This window comes from Macaca thibetana, chromosome 1 (assembly GCF_024542745.1).
Source record: "Macaca thibetana thibetana isolate TM-01 chromosome 1, ASM2454274v1, whole genome shotgun sequence".
In the NCBI taxonomy this organism is placed as follows: Eukaryota; Metazoa; Chordata; class Mammalia; order Primates; family Cercopithecidae; genus Macaca; species Macaca thibetana.
The window spans coordinates 150,444,992-150,462,080 of NC_065578.1; the positions used below are offsets into that span (position 1 = coordinate 150,444,992).

The 17,089-nt window shown below is 49.7% G+C and overlaps 1 protein-coding gene and 1 non-coding gene across 3 annotated transcripts; one reads left to right on the top strand and one right to left on the bottom strand.

The window, feature by feature from the left end:
- Positions 1-290: 290 nt before the first annotated feature.
- BATF3 (basic leucine zipper ATF-like transcription factor 3) lies at positions 291-16,300 on the top strand. 2 transcript variants are annotated; one of them, XM_050780663.1, is made up of 3 exons: positions 291-592; positions 3,615-3,719; positions 15,793-16,300. In XM_050780663.1, exons 1-3 carry the CDS (start codon positions 443-445, stop codon positions 15,979-15,981), a joined length of 444 nt encoding a protein of 147 aa, XP_050636620.1. In that variant the 5' UTR covers positions 291-442; the 3' UTR covers positions 15,982-16,300. The 2 variants fall into 2 exon arrangements, with proteins under 2 accessions (XP_050636620.1, XP_050636629.1); XM_050780672.1 differs by lacking the exon at positions 291-592 and adding an exon at positions 611-945.
- LOC126944680 (U6 spliceosomal RNA) lies at positions 8,285-8,388 on the bottom strand. The gene has a single exon (XR_007722154.1). It is a non-coding gene; the product is annotated as a U6 spliceosomal RNA (small nuclear RNA).
- Positions 16,301-17,089: the final 789 nt, after the last annotated feature.

Genomic DNA, 17,089 nt, shown 5'->3' on the forward strand with positions numbered 1-17,089 from the left:
AGCCCGGCACCGTTTCTGTCCGGGACACCCTCCGCCTGCCCACCCTCCGCTCCCGGAATTCACCCTCGGGGCCGCCCCGCCTCGCGCCTCGCTCCCTCCCACAGCCCGGCGGACCGGGGACGAGAAGGGCAGGCGCTCCCTGCAGAGTCCCTGGGGCGCCCGTGGCTCGGGGTGCGCGGTGGGACTCGGTGAAGCCGGCGTCCTCGCCCCAGAGCCGCGGCTCCTGGGCCGCTGGAGGAGCCAGAGTGGCACCCAGATGACTGATCGCCGCGGAGAAAGTGCCCCGGGACTGTGACCCCCGCGCCGGGGGGCGGGCGCAGGGCGTGGCTGAGGCGCAGGAAGATGCCGCGATGGGACCGGGAAAAAACCACCGACCCCAAAACACCCACTGTGTTCCTCAACCTGAGTTCCCCGGTAGCGGCCGAAGGACCCCAAAGGCTGCATGGCGCCCCCCTGGCCCCCACCCACCGGGGCGTCGCTTCGCGTGGGTGGGCTTCGCGTTCCCTCTGGGGTTTCAGAGCCACCACGTGACTTCCACGAAGCGCGGGGCGCCGGCGGAAAGTCGCAGCCGGGGTGGATTTGGGACCCCGAGGTGCGGAGAGAGGGCGGGCAGAGGAGGAAACGAGGCGGGGGTGGGAGAAGGAGGGCGGGGCAGAAGTGGGACGGGAAGGACCGCTGCCGGGACTGGCGCGCTGGGACACCCGGCCCACGCGCGGAGGAGCTGGGAGAGCGGGAAGCCCGAGGGGGCGGGGCTGGCGCGGGGCCGTGGGTGCGGCACGAGGATGCCCGCGGCGGGACAGCGCCCGTAGGCAGCCCCGTGGGCAGGGCGCGCTGGCGGGCCGGGCCGGAGGAGCGCCCGGCATGTCGCAAGGGCTCCCGGCCGCCGGCAGCGTCCTGCAGAGGAGCGTCGCGGCGCCGGGGAACCAGCCACAGCCGCAGCCGCAGGTAGAGGGCGGGAGGCTCAGGGAGGGTCGTGGGGTGCGGGGAACCGGCGCGCCGCGGGGGGCGAGGAGGTGGGTGCCGGAGTTCCGTGGTGGTGACTGCGGAGGTGCAGAGGTTGCTGGTGCGGCCGGAGACAAGCAGAGGTAAGGGCGTGGGGGTGTGGGGGGTGTGGGGGCGTGGGGGCGTGGGGGCGTGGGGGCGAGCCAGGGACCCCGGCGTGCGCACAGTGTCCGCGGCGCCTGGAATGGCTGCTGCGCCAGCTCTTGCGCCCTCTGGGAGGAGAAGCCCGAGGGCGCCCACGCCTGGCTGGGCCGGGCATGGCCGGTGCTCCCAGGCACGTGGGCTCCGCATTGCCCTGGGGGCCGCCCCATCCTCGCGCAGCCAGCGACTACCACCCCACCGCCCGTGCCTGTAAGCCCCTCCGGGCTTCCCCGGGGGTGGGCTGCCGCGGGAATGAAGAACGCGGGACTGGTCAGCCTGGGCGGGGGGACCTACAAAGGGCCGACTCCGCCCCCAGCTGGTGGAAACCCTTTGCCCCTTCCCAGTCCGCTGTCCCCTAGCAACGTTTACAGCTGAGCACTCAGGAAACAGACCAGGCTGGCCACAGGGACGGCCATCTGGAAACTTTGCCTGGGTCTTGGCCACCTGCCTTACGACGAAGACTGGGTCTTTTCATCCTTACTCCCCACCTTCCCAATTCAGCGCTGGGCACATGTCATCAGGTGACGCTGGAGTGTCTCAGAGATCTGAGTTTGGGCTTCGGCTTTGCCACACACAGGCTGAGCAGCCTTGAGCAATTTGTTTAACCTCTCCGACCCTCCGTTTCCCCATCTGTAAAATGAATATAATAACATCGATCTCTCAGGATCTTTGAGATTGAATCAGATACGATTAATAACGTAATACTATCTCTAACTTTTGCTCACCTCTTTCTGTCTTGACTAAATGTTTTTGCTGCGTTGGCAGGTGTGATCATGGTGATGAGTCCAGTTTAGAGTCAGCTCCCCGAGGGCAGTATGCAGGCTGCTTTCTTGTGCTAGTGACTTTTTTATTACGGAGAGCAGAGGCATGAAAAGCACTATGCAGAATACATATTTTTTTAAGTAGGAACTTCAACAAAGGCAGGTAACTTCTTGAGGGCATACTGTGTGCTGGGAGCTTTAGGACAAAATCTCATTTCATCGTATCCCAATCCTAAGCATTAGGCTGTTAGCACTAAGTCTGCAGAGTTCACTGACCCTTTGTTTAGGGCTTGTATCCCCAGTGTCTGGGACAGTGTCTGGCACATGGTGGGTGCTCAGTTAATACGTATTGAAAGAATGAATGAATTATGTTTGCAATAAATGAGAAAACTGAAAATTTAGAGAATTTAAACCATTTACACAAGGCCATGTTGACACTAAGAGACAAAACTAGGATCGATGTGATTCTAAAGCTAAAGAGCTGTCTTCTAACCACATATTCCCCTGTAATGTTCTGGTTTTGTTTATCAAGACTTCTTTGCCTCTCTAGAAGACTGTATTTTCATACTTTGTCTCTGTTCCCTTAAGCTTCTATTTGCTATGTATGTTATTTATTCTTCTCTTTTTTATACCCTTATAAAAAATTCTTACCTGTAGTAACTTGGGAAGATGTGTGTCTTATTTGGAATACAGGACAAGATCAAATGATAACTGAAAATATCCATTTTTGTGTTATTAATATTTGCATTCCATGAATATTAATAACTGAGTGGTTTTCCTGTATTTGTACCTCTTGGCTCTTAAACTCTGTAAGTGTGGTATTTTTCCCGCTTGGTGGTGTCTCCTCATGGGGTTCTAGAAAGCAAATACTGCTCTACTTTTTCATGTTTTCTATAGCTGATTGAAGTGTTTTTACCATGGTCGGTACATTTTCCCGCCTGCCTGTTTCATGATCACTCTTGAAGGATTTGACTGAATTTGGTTAAATCTTATGTATAGCTAACAGCTTTCAAGGCACATCAAAAATTTGCTTTCTGATTCACTCTGACTTCTGAAACAAAATGTCAGCCAAGCATTGTTCAAATGAGTACATTGTCAGTGGGGTTTAAGATCATTTGGTGTGTTGGTAGAGTTATGTGGTTGCAATTAGTTATAAGTGTAATCATGATTTGCATGCAGCATCAAAAGTACCTTTCATGCGTGGTGGTGTAAGGACTGGCAAACAGCAAGTTCCAGATAGCAGATCTCTCCACCGCCCAACAGCAAGTTCCAGATAGCAGATCTCTCCACCGCCCCCTGCCCCCGCCCAGCTTTCCAGTCTCAGATGGACAACATTGACACCACAGCTCTTCCAGGCACACGCCCTGTGGGCTAGAGGTTTATGAACGTTGGTTTGGAGACCAACAGACCTGAGTTCCACTTCCCACTCACCCACTTGGTGGCTGTAATACCTGGAGCAAGGTCCTTAACCCCTCTGAGTTTCTTATTCCTCATCTTTTAAACAGCAGTCACACCACACACTTCACACACTCACATGATGAGTGCTCCTGGGCAAGGGGCTGTTGTGAGCCCATTGGTGTAGCAACTAGTGCTGCTGTCTACTGCAAAGCAAATGGTGAAGCTCTGTGAACAACGCTGAGTGACGAGACAGGGCAGAGAAGGGTAAGGCGAGGGGCCATGACATCACTCTCACCCGATGTTTTTCCCCAGAGCCCTGAGGATGATGACAGGAAAGTCCGAAGGAGAGAAAAAAACCGAGTTGCTGCTCAGAGAAGTCGGAAGAAGCAGACCCAGAAGGCTGACAAGCTCCATGAGGTGAGACCATGGTAGGGACAAGCCACCTGAGAGCCACACCACCTCTGCCCTTGCACGGGAGTGGGGGTGATGACATCACTGTTCTCTTTATCACGATTTCAGCAACACTCATATCTAATTTCTGCCAGGGTGTTCTCACTGTTTGCTCACACACATGTTCGTTCCTCCCTCATCTACCAGGTGCTTTTCATGCTCAAGTTTCTTTCATTATAAAACAAAACAAAGCCTCTTCTGGACCCTGATTCACTTTCAAGTTCTTGCTCCATTTCTTTCCTTCCCTTACATCCTTGCTTCTTGTTTTGCTTTTTTTTTTTTTTCCTCCAAAGTAATCCTTTAACTTCCTTGCTTCTTAAAAAAGAGTAGTTACACCTCTTGTCTCTGTGTCCCCGGCTCCTGGTTATTCCCCAATCCTCTGTGATTTAATTTCTGCTACCTCCTCTCCACCTGACACACATATATGCGAACACAGACACACACATCCACACATGTACCCAACGTGCATATGTACACACACACACCCCCTACAGAAGCTGCTCCCACTGCAGCCACCTGTGCCCTGGCACTGCCTTATCAAGGACCCTCTTTCTGGTCTCATCATCCTTTACCTTGTTAGAACATTTGACACTTTGGACCCATCTCTTCTTAAAGCTTTCCCCTCTTTTGCTTCTAAAAGACCACATTTCCTAGTTTTCCTGATCTTCTTCACCAATTTTCTTTTCTCCATTTCTTTGTTAGCCTTCTACCCTCTATTTCCTTAAATGTTGGTGGTGACGAGTGTTTCAAACTCTGCCCTTTTTTTTTTTCTCACCCTAGGAGACTTAATCTATTAATCTGCTCTCCCAGCATCAGCTCCCAACATTGATTACTCCAGGCAGGCCCTCTGTCCTGGATCCTAGACCCCATAACTTCAGCGTCTGCTGAGCTGTTTCCCCATGGGTCCACTGCAGGCTGCTGTGATGTACCACATCCATAAAAGAGTGTTATTATCCATTTACCCGGAGACTTTCTCTTCTCATTGTCTTCAAACTGTAGTCAATGGAGCGAACCATCTTTCTCATCACTCAAATCAGAAGCCTAGGATTTATCCTAAGCCATTCCTTTTCCCTCCACCCTCATGGGTACACCTTCGTAATCCTGCAGTTGGGACCTGGGGCTGCGCCATACCAGGAACTGGCCTCAAAAGCATCCGAGGATCTTTTTGATTGGAATGGGCCACCGTTCCATGTTCTTGTCTTTGTCGGGGTTGGTGTGCATAATTAAAGATTTTAGTTTAGCTCTTTCCTGCCATACTTTCTTATTTTTTTGAGACAGGATCTTGCTCTGTTGCCCAGGCTGGAGTGCGATGGCATGATCATGGCTTGCTGCAGCCTCCACCTCCCAGGCTCAAGCAATCTTCCCACCTCTGCCCTTAATTTTGTCTTTTGTTTTGTTTGTTTTGAGACAGAGTCTCACTCTGTTGCCCAGGCTGGAGTGCAGTGGCACAATCTCAGCTCACTGCAACCTCTGCCTCCTGGGTTCTAGAGATTCTCCTGCCTCAGCCTCCCGAATAGCTGGGACCACAGGTGCCCGCCACTACGCCCAGCTAATTTTTTGTATTTTTAGTAGAGACGGGGTTTCACCATGTTGGCCAGGCTGGTCTCGTACTCCTGATCTCATAATTCGCCCGCCTCGGCCTCCCAAGTGCTGGGATTACAGGCATGAGCCACCGCGCCCGGCCATTTTTGTAGTTTTGAAGAGATGGGGTTTTGCCATGTTGCTCAGGGTAGTTTCAGACTCCTGGACTCAAGTGATCCACCTGCCTTGCCCTCCCAAAGTGTTGGAATTACAGGCATGAGGCATTGTGCTAGGTCTCCTGCCATGCTTGTCTCAGCAAGGCCATTCTGGGGCACTGGCAACATGGAGACTCTGAGGTGTGTTGGGGAGAGGAGAGGAAAAGGGCAATCTTAAAACTCTAACAATGAACAAAGAACAAATTTAGAATGCACATACTCCACAGAGAGGTGGCCTTCCGATATAAATTCACAGTGTGGCATGAATCATAAATGTCAGACTCTTTCCTGAAGTAAGAAGGCTGGGCCCTCGAAGGAGGCTAGGATCTCTAGACTAGTGTCACGGAAGGTCCCTCCCAGCCTTCATCCTGAAGAATTTCCACAGAAGAATGGTAATGCCCTTTGCCTCCTTTCTTTCTTCCCCCTTGCTCCTGAAGCAATTGTGATTCTAGCATCATGTTACCAAAATAGCCCCCAGAGGGGACCTGTGGCTCCCAGTTAGTGCATGGCCCTATATTCAGACCACATGTGCTGCTGGATGGCCAAGGCATTACTCCTGAAGAAGCTCCTAGTCCCAGCCAGGTGCATTAATATTTTTAAAAACTAGTTTTAAAAACATCAGTTTAAGTCTGGACTGAATATGTATCCAGAGGACAAGATCTTGGACAAGATCTTTCATGGAGCACGGTCAAGTAGATCCATTTCACAAATACCAAGCATTGCCATTGGGTCACAAAGAGAGGAGGAAGATCTCATGCCTTGCCTGTCGGTGGGAAACCTGGAATTTCCCAAGGAAAGGATGTTAATTTCCTACTGCTGCTGAAACAAACTGTTACACATTGAGTGGTTTAACATTTACTATCTTACACTGTCTTACAGTTTTGGCAATCACACATCAGAAGTAGGTCACATTGGGTCAAAATGAAGATGGCAGCAGGGCTGTCTTCCTTCTGGAGGTTCTGGAGAAGATTCGTTTTCTTGCTTTTTCCAGCTTCCAGAGGCTTCAGTGTTCCTGGGCTTATGGTCTCCTTCCATCTTCAGAGCCAGCAATGGCCAGTCGCATCTTTCTCAGGCTGCGTTACTCTGGTGCTGTTTCCATTGTCACATCTTCTCTGACTCCCCGACACCCTCTTTCACTTACAAGGACCCTTAGGATTGCATTGGGTCTGCCTGGATAATCCAGGATAGTCTCCCCATCTTACGCTTCTTAATCACATCCGCATAGTCCCTTTAGTTATGTAAGGTGACATAGTCACAGGTTCAAGAGAGTAGAATGTAGACTTCTATGAGGGGTGGATCGATTATGCTGCCTACCACAGAAGGTAATGTAAATACAGAACTTGACCACAGTATCAAGAAGAGTACCTGTATGAAGCGTTGGCTCTCTCGAACTTTCTGTCACTGCTGCATTTGATAACCGAGTGAACCAGGTGCCTGGGAACTTCAGAGTGGTGCCACGTTTACCCCTATCTGATCCCTCTTGGAACTGTGGGGTGGAGACCCCTTCTGTAGGGTCCCTGGCCTGCTCTCCAACCCAGAGACTGTGTTGCATGACAGTCGTGCCAGCTGCCCTTTCCAGAAATGGGGCGGGTTGATCTGAAGCCCAGACCCTCCATGGAAGAGCACCCCCTTCCCCTCTCTCTCTGTGGGGCCGAAGGAATGGGTCAGGATTACACACCACTGGCAGATCACCTCAGCAAAGCCAGTTTTATTGAGAAACACAGGGTCAAAGAGGCTAGGACAGCGGCTCCACCTGTATACAGACCCCAGAGCTGTAGCCCTCACCTTAGCTTCACTATCTCCACACAAGTGTCACTGGTCACAAGTGGGTGTGAGGAAGCAGGCAACTGGCTTAGGAAAATGGAAATATATCCCAAACCTTCTGCAGAACCAGAGGAACATCATTTCTGAACTGAATCATTACTCACCATGTGAGTAATCCCTTCCCTGTTCCTTCTAGGAAAGCATTGTAACTGTAGGGATCATTGGATGATTAAATCTACTATTGGAGGCAAGGTATCTGGTTTAAAAATGGTGTAAAGAACCCTTTTGCCAAGCTCCAGTGAGTTGAGCACAGAGCGCCTTGCACACTGCTTCTGGTCATGACAGCCCGTTAGGACCCCTGGACCTCTCAGGCCAATCTAGCATGGGGACACCATGCATAGGAACCTCCTCCTCAAATCTGGAGTGAGGCCAGCTCATTGGGAGACACCAGAGGGCCCAGAAAACAGCCACTGACAGCCACTGCCTGCTGCTCCCTGGAGACTGTGGTGCATCCAAAGGGCTTTCTTCATCTGTTCCTCTATCCCACACTGCAGGGATTGCATTTCTGAATATCTCAAAGTAACTCAAGCTCTTTAGTTGCATTTCTTGCATATCGTGAGGGGGGATATTTGGAGCAAACGTGTTTAAAGTTTCCACTTTTTGGCCAGGCACAGTGTCTCATGCCTGTAATCCAAGCTCTTTGGGAGGCTGAGGTGGGTGGATCAACTGAGGCCAGGAGTTTAAGACCAGCCTGGCCAACATAGCGAAACCCCATCTCTACTAAAAATAGAAAAATTAGCCGGGTATGGTGGCGTGTGCCTGTAGTCCCAACTACTCGGGCGACTGAGGCAGGAGAATCGCTTGAACCTGGGAGGCGGAGGTTGCAGTGAGCCAAGATTGCGCCACTTCACTCCAGCCTGGGCAACAAGAGTTTCCACTTTTCTCTGCTCACCTCACTCACATACTCCACCTGCACTTGAGCCTCTGGTTTTTTGGGTTGTTTTTTACTCTTTCGTCTTCCTGGGTTTTTAAAAAAATGTGGAACATTTTATGAATTTGCATGTTATCCTTGTGCAGGGGCCATGCTAATCCCGGTGTCATTCCAATTTTAGTGTATGTGCTGCTCAAGTGAGCACTTGAGCCTCTGTTGCCTCCAACGCCCTGAGAAACTTGCTGCAACTGCAGCTCTTAGGAGTTTTTCGGCCACCTCCCTCCCCTCCTTGTTCTCCATCTCCAAAGGCCTAGGAGTGTCCGTCAAGGCGAGACCTCTGTGGAGGGGAGGATGGGGAAAGAGGCTGCACAGGCCAAGCCAGAGAGGCAGCGGCTGGGGTTCCCCTTCACATAGAGTTTTCTGGGCAGTGGTTGCTGGCAGTTGGACTACGGTGATGAGAAGTGGTTCTTAACATGTGTCTGTAGACCTCAGAGTTCACTGTGGGCTTTCAAATCATCCCTCCAACCCGCTCACACCTCCCGTGGGGATTTCGACCTGCATTCATCTCTGAACACTAGGCGCATGCCAAAGTCCACACTGACAAATGAGAACCAAAGTGAATAGGCAGGGTCTCCTCTCACCCAGGCTGAAGGGTGGCTCAGAAGTGGGTCAGCCTGGTTCGACCAGACACCCCAAAGGTGTAAGACTGAGAAAGAATTTTGAGTCAGAAAAGGAAAGCAGCAGTGCCATCCTGAGGAGCCCCAAATGTCACAAACTGGTGAATGACTTGGGCAATGTGATTGTGTTGTGTAGTCGCCATGGTTTTTTCAGATATTGCATGTTCTAAGAGGAAGCTTCATGCCAGCACCCGTGTGGCTTAGAAACTGATTATGACACTCATTTGTACAGCCCTTGCTGGTAACACAGTTTTTCTGCTGGGAAGTGCATCAGTGAAGGCTTGGGAGTAGACTTATTCTAAAGTACTGAGATCTTACAGCCTTTTACTTCTGGTAACCATCATGGGGAAATCTGGACCCAGGCCCTGCCAACCAAACGCAGAATTGTTGATGCTACAAGAGAGCTGCAGTGGACCTTGAAGTTAGGAGTCAGATCCCAAGTCTGTGTGACCTTGGAAAAGTCACTGTACCTCTCAGAGCTTTAGTTTTCTAATTTGTGAAATGGGGTCTGTGTGTGGCTGTGGCCTCCTGGTGGCCTGTTCCTACTTCTTTCCTTATCACCATAGTTGTCATCTCTGCTCCCTGGTACTCACTTCTTTACCAGTCCTTGATCCTTTCCTCAGCCTGAGAGGCACCCTGGACCCTGCGTATCCCTAGGCAGCCCCTTGATCCCAGTCACTTGCTCCTAGATGCCCAGAACAGGGTTTCTCAGCCTCAACACTGTTGATGCATGGGGCAGCATAATTCCTGGTTGTTGGGGGTCTGTCCTCTGTGCTGTTGGACGTTGAGCAGCATCCCTGTCCTCTAGCCACATGATGTAGTAGCACCCCCCACCAGCTGTGATAACCCAAACTGTCTCCATACACTGCCAGTGTCCCCTGCTGACTGCCACAGTTGCCCTACTTGAGATCCACTGCCTTAGGCAGCTTCATTTCTGAGGCAGAACTGGGATCCACAGTGATTTCACCACCTCTAATTTTTAGGTGTCTGCTTTGAAACTGTCCCGGCAAATACCCAGAGAGGGAGTACAGCAACCTCAAACCCTCCTGTAGCAAAGGATTTGGAACTTGGCAGAATTAGAGCTAGACGGGTCATATGTTTGGAAATAATGAAGGGTTTAATGGTCTTTGCTTGCTTTTTGTTTGCGTTTACTCCAGGGATTTCTTCTGGGTGTGAGGTGGGTTTCATTTCTTCCCCCTTTTGCTGCTATTCGGTGTTCTCTGGCCTCTTCTTTCTTCCCTCCCAGCTCCTCTTTTTATTTTCATAGGACTGGTCTCACCTAAAGATTTTGACTTCTTCTCTTGTTATTCTCTCAGCTCAATAAAAGTCCCTCAGCCGATTTATAAGTAAAGCTTAAATCCTGGAAGAGAAAGTCCCTGTGGAGAAGGCAGATGAGGGGCCCGTGGGGCACCTGTGACGGGAAGCTCTGACGACTCTGAGCAGGGGTTGGGGGAGGGCAGGCGACCTCAGGGAAGCCTTAGGCCACAGGGCTGCGCACACGGCTTCCAGAGACAAAGCCGCGAAGCTCAGAGCCTCTTGCTGTGGAATTCAGTATATGTAGAAAGGCAGCTTGGAATATTCTACCAAAGGAAGAGGGCTTCTTGTCCTTCGGAATCTACTTAAAATGTTAGCATGTTGGAACTACTCAAACGTACTCCCCGTTTTACTTGAAAGTGAAGGCATTTCCAGCTGCAGGCTGGAGTGTGTGTGAGTGTGTTTATGTGAAAGTGAAGGTGTGGAGTGTGGATGTGAGTCTGTGAGTGTGTGTGACTGAGTGTGTGAGGTGTGTGTATGTATGACTGTGTGACTGTGTGACAGTGTGTGACTGTGTGTGTGTGTACATGTGTGAGAGTGTGTGTATGAGAGTGAATATGTGTTTGCAGACGTGTGTGAGTGTGTGGGTGTCTGTGTGTGAGTGTGTGTGAGTGTGTATGTGTGCGAGAGTGTGAGTGTGTATGAAAGTGTGTGTGTTTGCGGACACATGTGTGACTGTGCATGTGTGTGAGTGTGTATGAGTGTGTGTGTGTTTGCAGACGTGTGTGTGTGGGTGTCTATGTGTGTGAGTGTGTGTGAGTGTGTATGTGTGCGAGAGTGTGAGTGTGTATGAAAGTGTGTGTGTTTGCGGACACATGTGTGACTCTGTGCGTGTGTGTGAGTGTGTATGAGTGTGTGAGTGTGTGTTTGCAGACGTGTGTGAGTGTGTGGGTGTGTGTGTGAGTGTGTGTGAGTGTGTATGTGTGTGAGAGTGTGAGTGTGTATGAAAGTGTGTGTGTTTGCGGACACGTGTGACTCTGTGAGTGTCTGTGAGTATGAGTGTGTGAGTGTGTGTTTGCAGACGTGTGTGAGTGTGTGGGTGTCTGTGTGTGAGTGTGTGTGAGTGTGTGTGCGAGAGTGTGTGTATGAAAGTGTGTGTGTTTGCGGACACATGTGTGACTCTGTGCGTGTGTGTGAGTGTGTATGAGTGTGTGAGTGTGTGTTTGCAGACGTGAGTGTGTGGGTGTCTATGTGTGTGAGTGTGTGTGAGTGTGTATGTGTGCGAGAGTGTGTGTATGAAAGTGTGTGTGTTTGCGGACACATGTGTGACTCTGTGCGTGTGTGTGAGTGTGTATGAGTGTGTGAGTGTGTTTGCAGACGTGTGTGTGTGGGTGTCTGTGTGTGAGTGTGTGTATGTGTGCGAGAGTGTGAGTGTGTATGAAAGTGTGTGTGTTTGCGGACACATGTGTGACTCTGTGCGTGTGTGTGAGTGTGTATGAGTGTGTGAGTGTGTGTTTGCAGACGTGTGTGAGTGTGTGGGTATCTGTGTGTGTGTATGTGTGCGAGAGTGTGAGTGTGTATGAAAGTGTGTGTGTTTGCGGACACATGTGTGACTGTGCATGTGTGTGAGTGTGTATGAGTGTGTGTGTGTTTGCAGACGTGTGTGTGTGGGTGTCTGTGTGTGAGTGTGTGTGAGTATGTGTGCGAGAGTGTGAGTGTGTATGAAAGTGTGTGTGTTTGCGGACACATGTGTGACTCTGTGCGTGTGTGTGAGTGTGTATGAGTGTGTGAGTGTGTGTTTGCAGACGTGTGTGTGTGGGTGTCTGTGTGTGTGTGTATGTGTGCGAGAGTGTGAGTGTGTATGAAAGTGTGTGTGTTTGCGGACACATGTGTGACTCTGTGCGTGTGTGTGAGTGTGTATGAGTGTGTGAGTGTGTGTTTGCAGACGTGTGTGAGTGTGTGGGTGTCTGTGTGTGAGTGTGTATGTGTGCGAGAGTGTGAGTGTGTATGAAAGTGTGTGTGTTTGCAGACACATGTGTGACTCTGTGCATGTGTGTGAGTGTGTATGAGTGTGTGAGTGTGTGTTTGCAGACGTGTGTGTGTGCTGCAGCTTTTCTCCTCCCTCTGCTGCCTGCAGGATTTCCTTGATGCCTCGGCTTCCATCCCATCCTCCCATCCAGATTCTCCCCTTGCCCATGGAGGGCTTGTTGCTGGGTTTGTAGACAGAATTCTGACTCCAGAACCAGAGCTTGTCAGAGGCCAGAGGAGGGCATGAGGGCTTGGGAGTGGGAGGCAGGGAGGAGGATGGAGGCAGAATGGGGCCGGTATACTGGTGAAGCCACATGGCCCCAGAACAGCCTGCTGCCCTGGAGAGTGCTCCAGAACACGCTGGGAGCCTGCCTGGGGAATGGCTCAGATAGACTCTACAGGCAGCCCCGCCAGACCCCTTGCTTCTGAAAGGGAGGAAGATGCCGAGAGTCCATTATAAAGGAAAGGGTGGAGTTAAAGAAAAAGCAGAGGATGAGGGCTGAGGAATCACTGAGCATGTGGATGCTGGTGGTGTGGTGCATCAGGCGGGGGTAGAGGAGTAGCAGAAGTTCCTAGGTCCTTTACATTTCTGATCTTTGGGGAGAGACATTACTTAATATGAGTGAGATTGAATATGATACAAAATAGAATAGAACACATAATAAAAGATATGGTTCCTGTAGGTACTGTGGTCAGGGAAGCCTTCCTGGAGGTGGTGGGCTTGAGCTGAACCCACGCAGAAAAGGAGGAAGGCAGTCCAGTTAAGGATAACTGCATGAGCAAAGGGGCAGGATTGATAATTTGTATGTGTCTTTGGGGGCTATAAGATCAGATTTCTTTAGTGATACTCCCTTAAAATTACTACTCAGAGAGAAAGTGTGAAGAGTAACACAATTGGGCCCTGAGCTTGGGAAATGCATGGTGTGCATGATACAACAAAGCCTTACTATAAACTAGAAATGAATGAAAACATTTCAGCAAGATTTAAATGAGATTGCCAGCCTAGAGAGGGTCTCTACTGGCATGCCGTAGAGCTCTGCTATTGGCTATTTATTGTAGAACTTACTAATGACTTGGATGAAGAAAAGGAAGACCTGCGTGTTAAGTTAGTGGATGGCTTCAAGCTGTGTGCTATCATCATTCATGAGACAATGCAATTGAGATTCAAAAAGATTTTGCAATTTTGCTGGGCTGGAAGATGTCCAAATAAGGAATGAAATTCAGTGGAGATGGATGTAAAACCCTACCCTTAAGCCCCGTATCATCCATCATCATCCAAGGACAGACAAAGAAGCAGCACAGCAGACAAATCTTGCATTTCTCTGCAGGCTCAGGGAGAATCCTCAGCAGCTTGGGCCCAGCACAGGAGAGGTCACTGCCACACATTTACCCTTGGCATGGTCTCCAGAACCATGCATTGCATCCTGGGAGCAACATTTTCTGAGATATTCTGGCAAATTGGAGTGTGTGTTGGTGAGGGTCCCCAGAAGGGCAAAGAAAAGCCTGATGCAAGGAACTCAGAGGACCTGAGACAACTGGGCTCAGAGAATACATAAAGGGAAGTGGTACAGGGCTGTATCCTAACATTTCAAGAAGTGCGATGTTGAAAAAAGCATTGGATCTACTAGGTTTGGTTCTATTAAATAGAACCAAACCCAATAGGTACATTTGAAAGGGGGAGAGTTTGGATCAGTACAAATAAGAGCTTTTTCTTTTCTTTTCCCTCCCTCCCTCCCTCTCTCCCTTCCTTCCTTCCTTCCTTCCTCTCTCTCTCTTCTTTCTTTCTTTCTTTCCTTCCTTCCTTTCTTTCTTTCTTTCTTTCTTTCTTTCTTTCTTTCTTTCTTTCTTTCTTTCTTTCTTTCTTTCTTTCTTTCTTTCTTTCTTTCTTTCTTTCTTTCTTTCTTTCTTTCTTTCTTTCTTTCCTTTCTTTCCTTTCTTTCTTTCTTTCTTTCTTTCTTTCTTTCTTTCTTTCTTTCTTTCTTTCTTTCTTTCTTTCTTTCTTTCTTTCCTTCCTTCCTTCCTTCCTTCCTTCCTCCCTCCCTCCCTCCCTTCCTCCCTCTTTCTTTCTTTCTTTCTTTCTTTTCTTTCTTTCTTTCTTTCTTTCTTTCTTTCTTTCTTTCTTTCTTTCTCTCTCTCTCTCTCTCTCTCTTTTCCTTCCTTCCTTCCTTCCTTCCTTCCTTCCTTCCTTCCTTCCTTCCTTCCTTCCTTCCTTCCTTCCTTCCTTCCTTCCTTCCTTCCTTCCTTCCTTCCTTCCTTCCTTCCTTCCTTCCTTCTTTCTTTTCTTTCTTTCTTTCTTTCTTTCTTTCTTTCTTTCTTTCTTTCTTTCTTTCTTTCTTTCTTTCTTTCTTTCTTTCTTTCTTTCTTTCTTTCTTTCTTTCTTTCTTTCTTTTCTTTCTTTCTGTTACCCAGGCTGGAGTACAGTGCTGTAATCATGGCTTATTGCAGCCTCGAAATCCCAGGTTCAAGCAATCCTCCTGGCGGAGCCTCTCAAGTACCTGGGACTATAGGTGTGCATCACCATGCCTGGCTAATTTTTAAAAAAATTTTTTAGATATAGGGTCCCACTGTGTTGTCCAGGCTGGTCTCAAACTCCTGGCCTTAAGTGATCCTCCCACCTTGACCTCCTAAAGTGCTGAGATTACAAGCATGAGTCACCATGCCCAGCAAAGAGGATTTTTCTTTTTTCTTTTTTTTTTTTTTCTGAGACAGAGTCTCGCTCTGTCGCCCAGACTAAAGTGCAGTGGTGCGATCTCAGCTCACTGCAAGCTCCGCCTCCCGGGTTCACGCCATTCTCCTGCCTCAGCCTCCCGAGTAGCTGGGACTACAGGCGCCCGCCACCTTGCCCGGCTAATTTTTTGTATTTTTTAGTAGAGACGGGGTTTCACCGTGTTAGCCAGGATGATCTCAATCTCCTGACCTCATGATCCGCCCGTCTCGGCCCCCCAAAGTGCTGGGATTACAGGCTTGAGCCACCATGCTTGGCCCCTAAAGAAGATTTTTCTAGTAGAGCAGCCCAGAAATGACAGTCTGTCCATTGAGGGCAGGAGTGCCCAGAACAAGTTGGATATGGATGGTTTCTACATTGTGTGGATTGGGCTAAGGGTTCTCTCTGATCCCCTGCAGTTCTACGCCTCTGTAAACTCTGATGGAGAGGAAACTGAACAGGTGAGTGCTGGAGCAAAGCCAAGGCAAGGGATGTTTTCGTTTGTTAGTGCAATCAACAAACATTTGTTGTGTTCCAGGTACTGTTCTAGGTGCTGGGAGTATAGCTGTGAACCCAACAGAGATCTTCGGAAGCACATCAGCATTTGGGGAAACTAACTGCACAGGGGCATGAGGGAGCTTTTTGGAGTGATGGCAATATTCTGTGTATTGATCAACACAGGTGTATACATTTGTCAAAACTCACTGGATCATACTTAAAATAGATACATTTTATTTTATGTAAGTTATACCTCAATAAATAGTTTCTCCCAGTGGGAGGGGAGAGACACTCATCAAATAGACAAATACCTGAATATCTGAGTGGTGGAGGGGACATGCGTAATGAGACAGCTTTCATGGGCAAGAGGCAAGCAGCGCAGCACAGGAGGACGGAGGAAGGGAACACCGCATCAGAAATGATGTTGCCCATTCTTTGTCTCCTCCAGGAATATGAGTGCCTGGAGCAAGAAAACACCATGCTGCGGAGAGAGATCGGAAAGCTGACAGAGGAGCTGAAGCACCTGACAGAGGCACTGAAGGAGCACGAGAAGATGTGTCCGCTGCTGCTCTGCCCCCTGAACTTTGTGCCAGTGCCTCCCCGGCCAGACCCCGTGGCCGGCTGCTTGCCCCGATGAAGCCGAGGACACTCCTCTGCCCAACAAGGAGGCTTGGTCATTTTCATACCAGGGAGGAAGGGTTTCCCTTCACAATTGTATACAGGGGGCACCTGTGGCCAGGCCTCCTCCTGGGAGCTCCAGGACCAGCCAGCTGTGTCCCCTGCAGACTGGGCTCAGCACGGCATCCAACAGGCACAAGACTCACAGAGCCCTTGTGCAGATCCAGCATGGAGGCCACCCTCAGGAATGACTTCTCATCCACCCTGGCAGCTATTAGGTTCTGCTGTTATGCAGAGCCATTTCCTCTAGAATTTGGATAATAAAGATGCTTATTGTCTCTCCCTTCTCCAGTTCTTGGAATTTAGAGGCACAATACACTTCCTTTTCCTGGAGAGGTCATCTTCTGTCTTCTCCGGGTGTTCTGTGGCTCATGGGTCTTGCTTCCCTGCCTGGCTACTCTCCCACAGCCACCTCCACGGCAGACAGGGGAGGTGGCTTTAGGGGGCTGTGTTGGAGCATAAACCAATGGGACTTCCTTGCCACTTCTAGGCCTTCAGAAGTCTTTGACCCAGCTGGGTCACAAAGGTACATGCTGGGTGTGACCCGTGTCTTTGTCATGCTCTGCACAGCCTTCCACCTTGGCCAACTCTCACACCCATGCTGGACTTGCGTTGGTTGGTTTTCTCAACTGCACAGTCCACTCCCAGGCCACCTTCTTGTTCTATAGTAGGTGTAGGATAGGGGAGAAACTTAGTATTAGTCTGAGTCACAGCTGAGTGGAGAAATTTGTCTCTTTATTTAAACAAATATTTGGGTAGATGAGAAGAGCAATTTCTTTTCAAAAAGCCCTGTCTGCCCGACTCGTCTTTTGGGAAGAGCAGAACCAAGCCAGGTTGAAGTTGGCCCCAGCAAGGAAAGCCAACCGGGAAGACACTTCCCATCCTCCAATTCTCTTTTTCCCTGGAAGAGAGGTGGTTCTGGAGGGTGGAGCCATTCCATCATAAAGGGAACAAGAAATGGGAACAGAAAGGAAAGTGCTTGGTTGTAAATGTAGATTAAAGAAGAAAATGTAGGTTAAAGAAGAAAAGAAACAAGAAAGAAATAGAAGGCAGCCCCCTCCCAGGGG

Coding starts and splice junctions, on each gene's coding strand:
- BATF3 (XM_050780663.1), top strand. CDS start 443: ATGGCGCCCCCCTGGCCCCCACCCACCGGGGCGTCGCTTCGCGTGGGT. Junction 593..3,614: donor GGTGGATTTGGGACCCCGAG/GTGCGGAGAGAG, acceptor GTTTTTCCCCAG/AGCCCTGAGGATGATGACAG. Junction 3,720..15,792: donor AGGCTGACAAGCTCCATGAG/GTGAGACCATGG, acceptor TGTCTCCTCCAG/GAATATGAGTGCCTGGAGCA.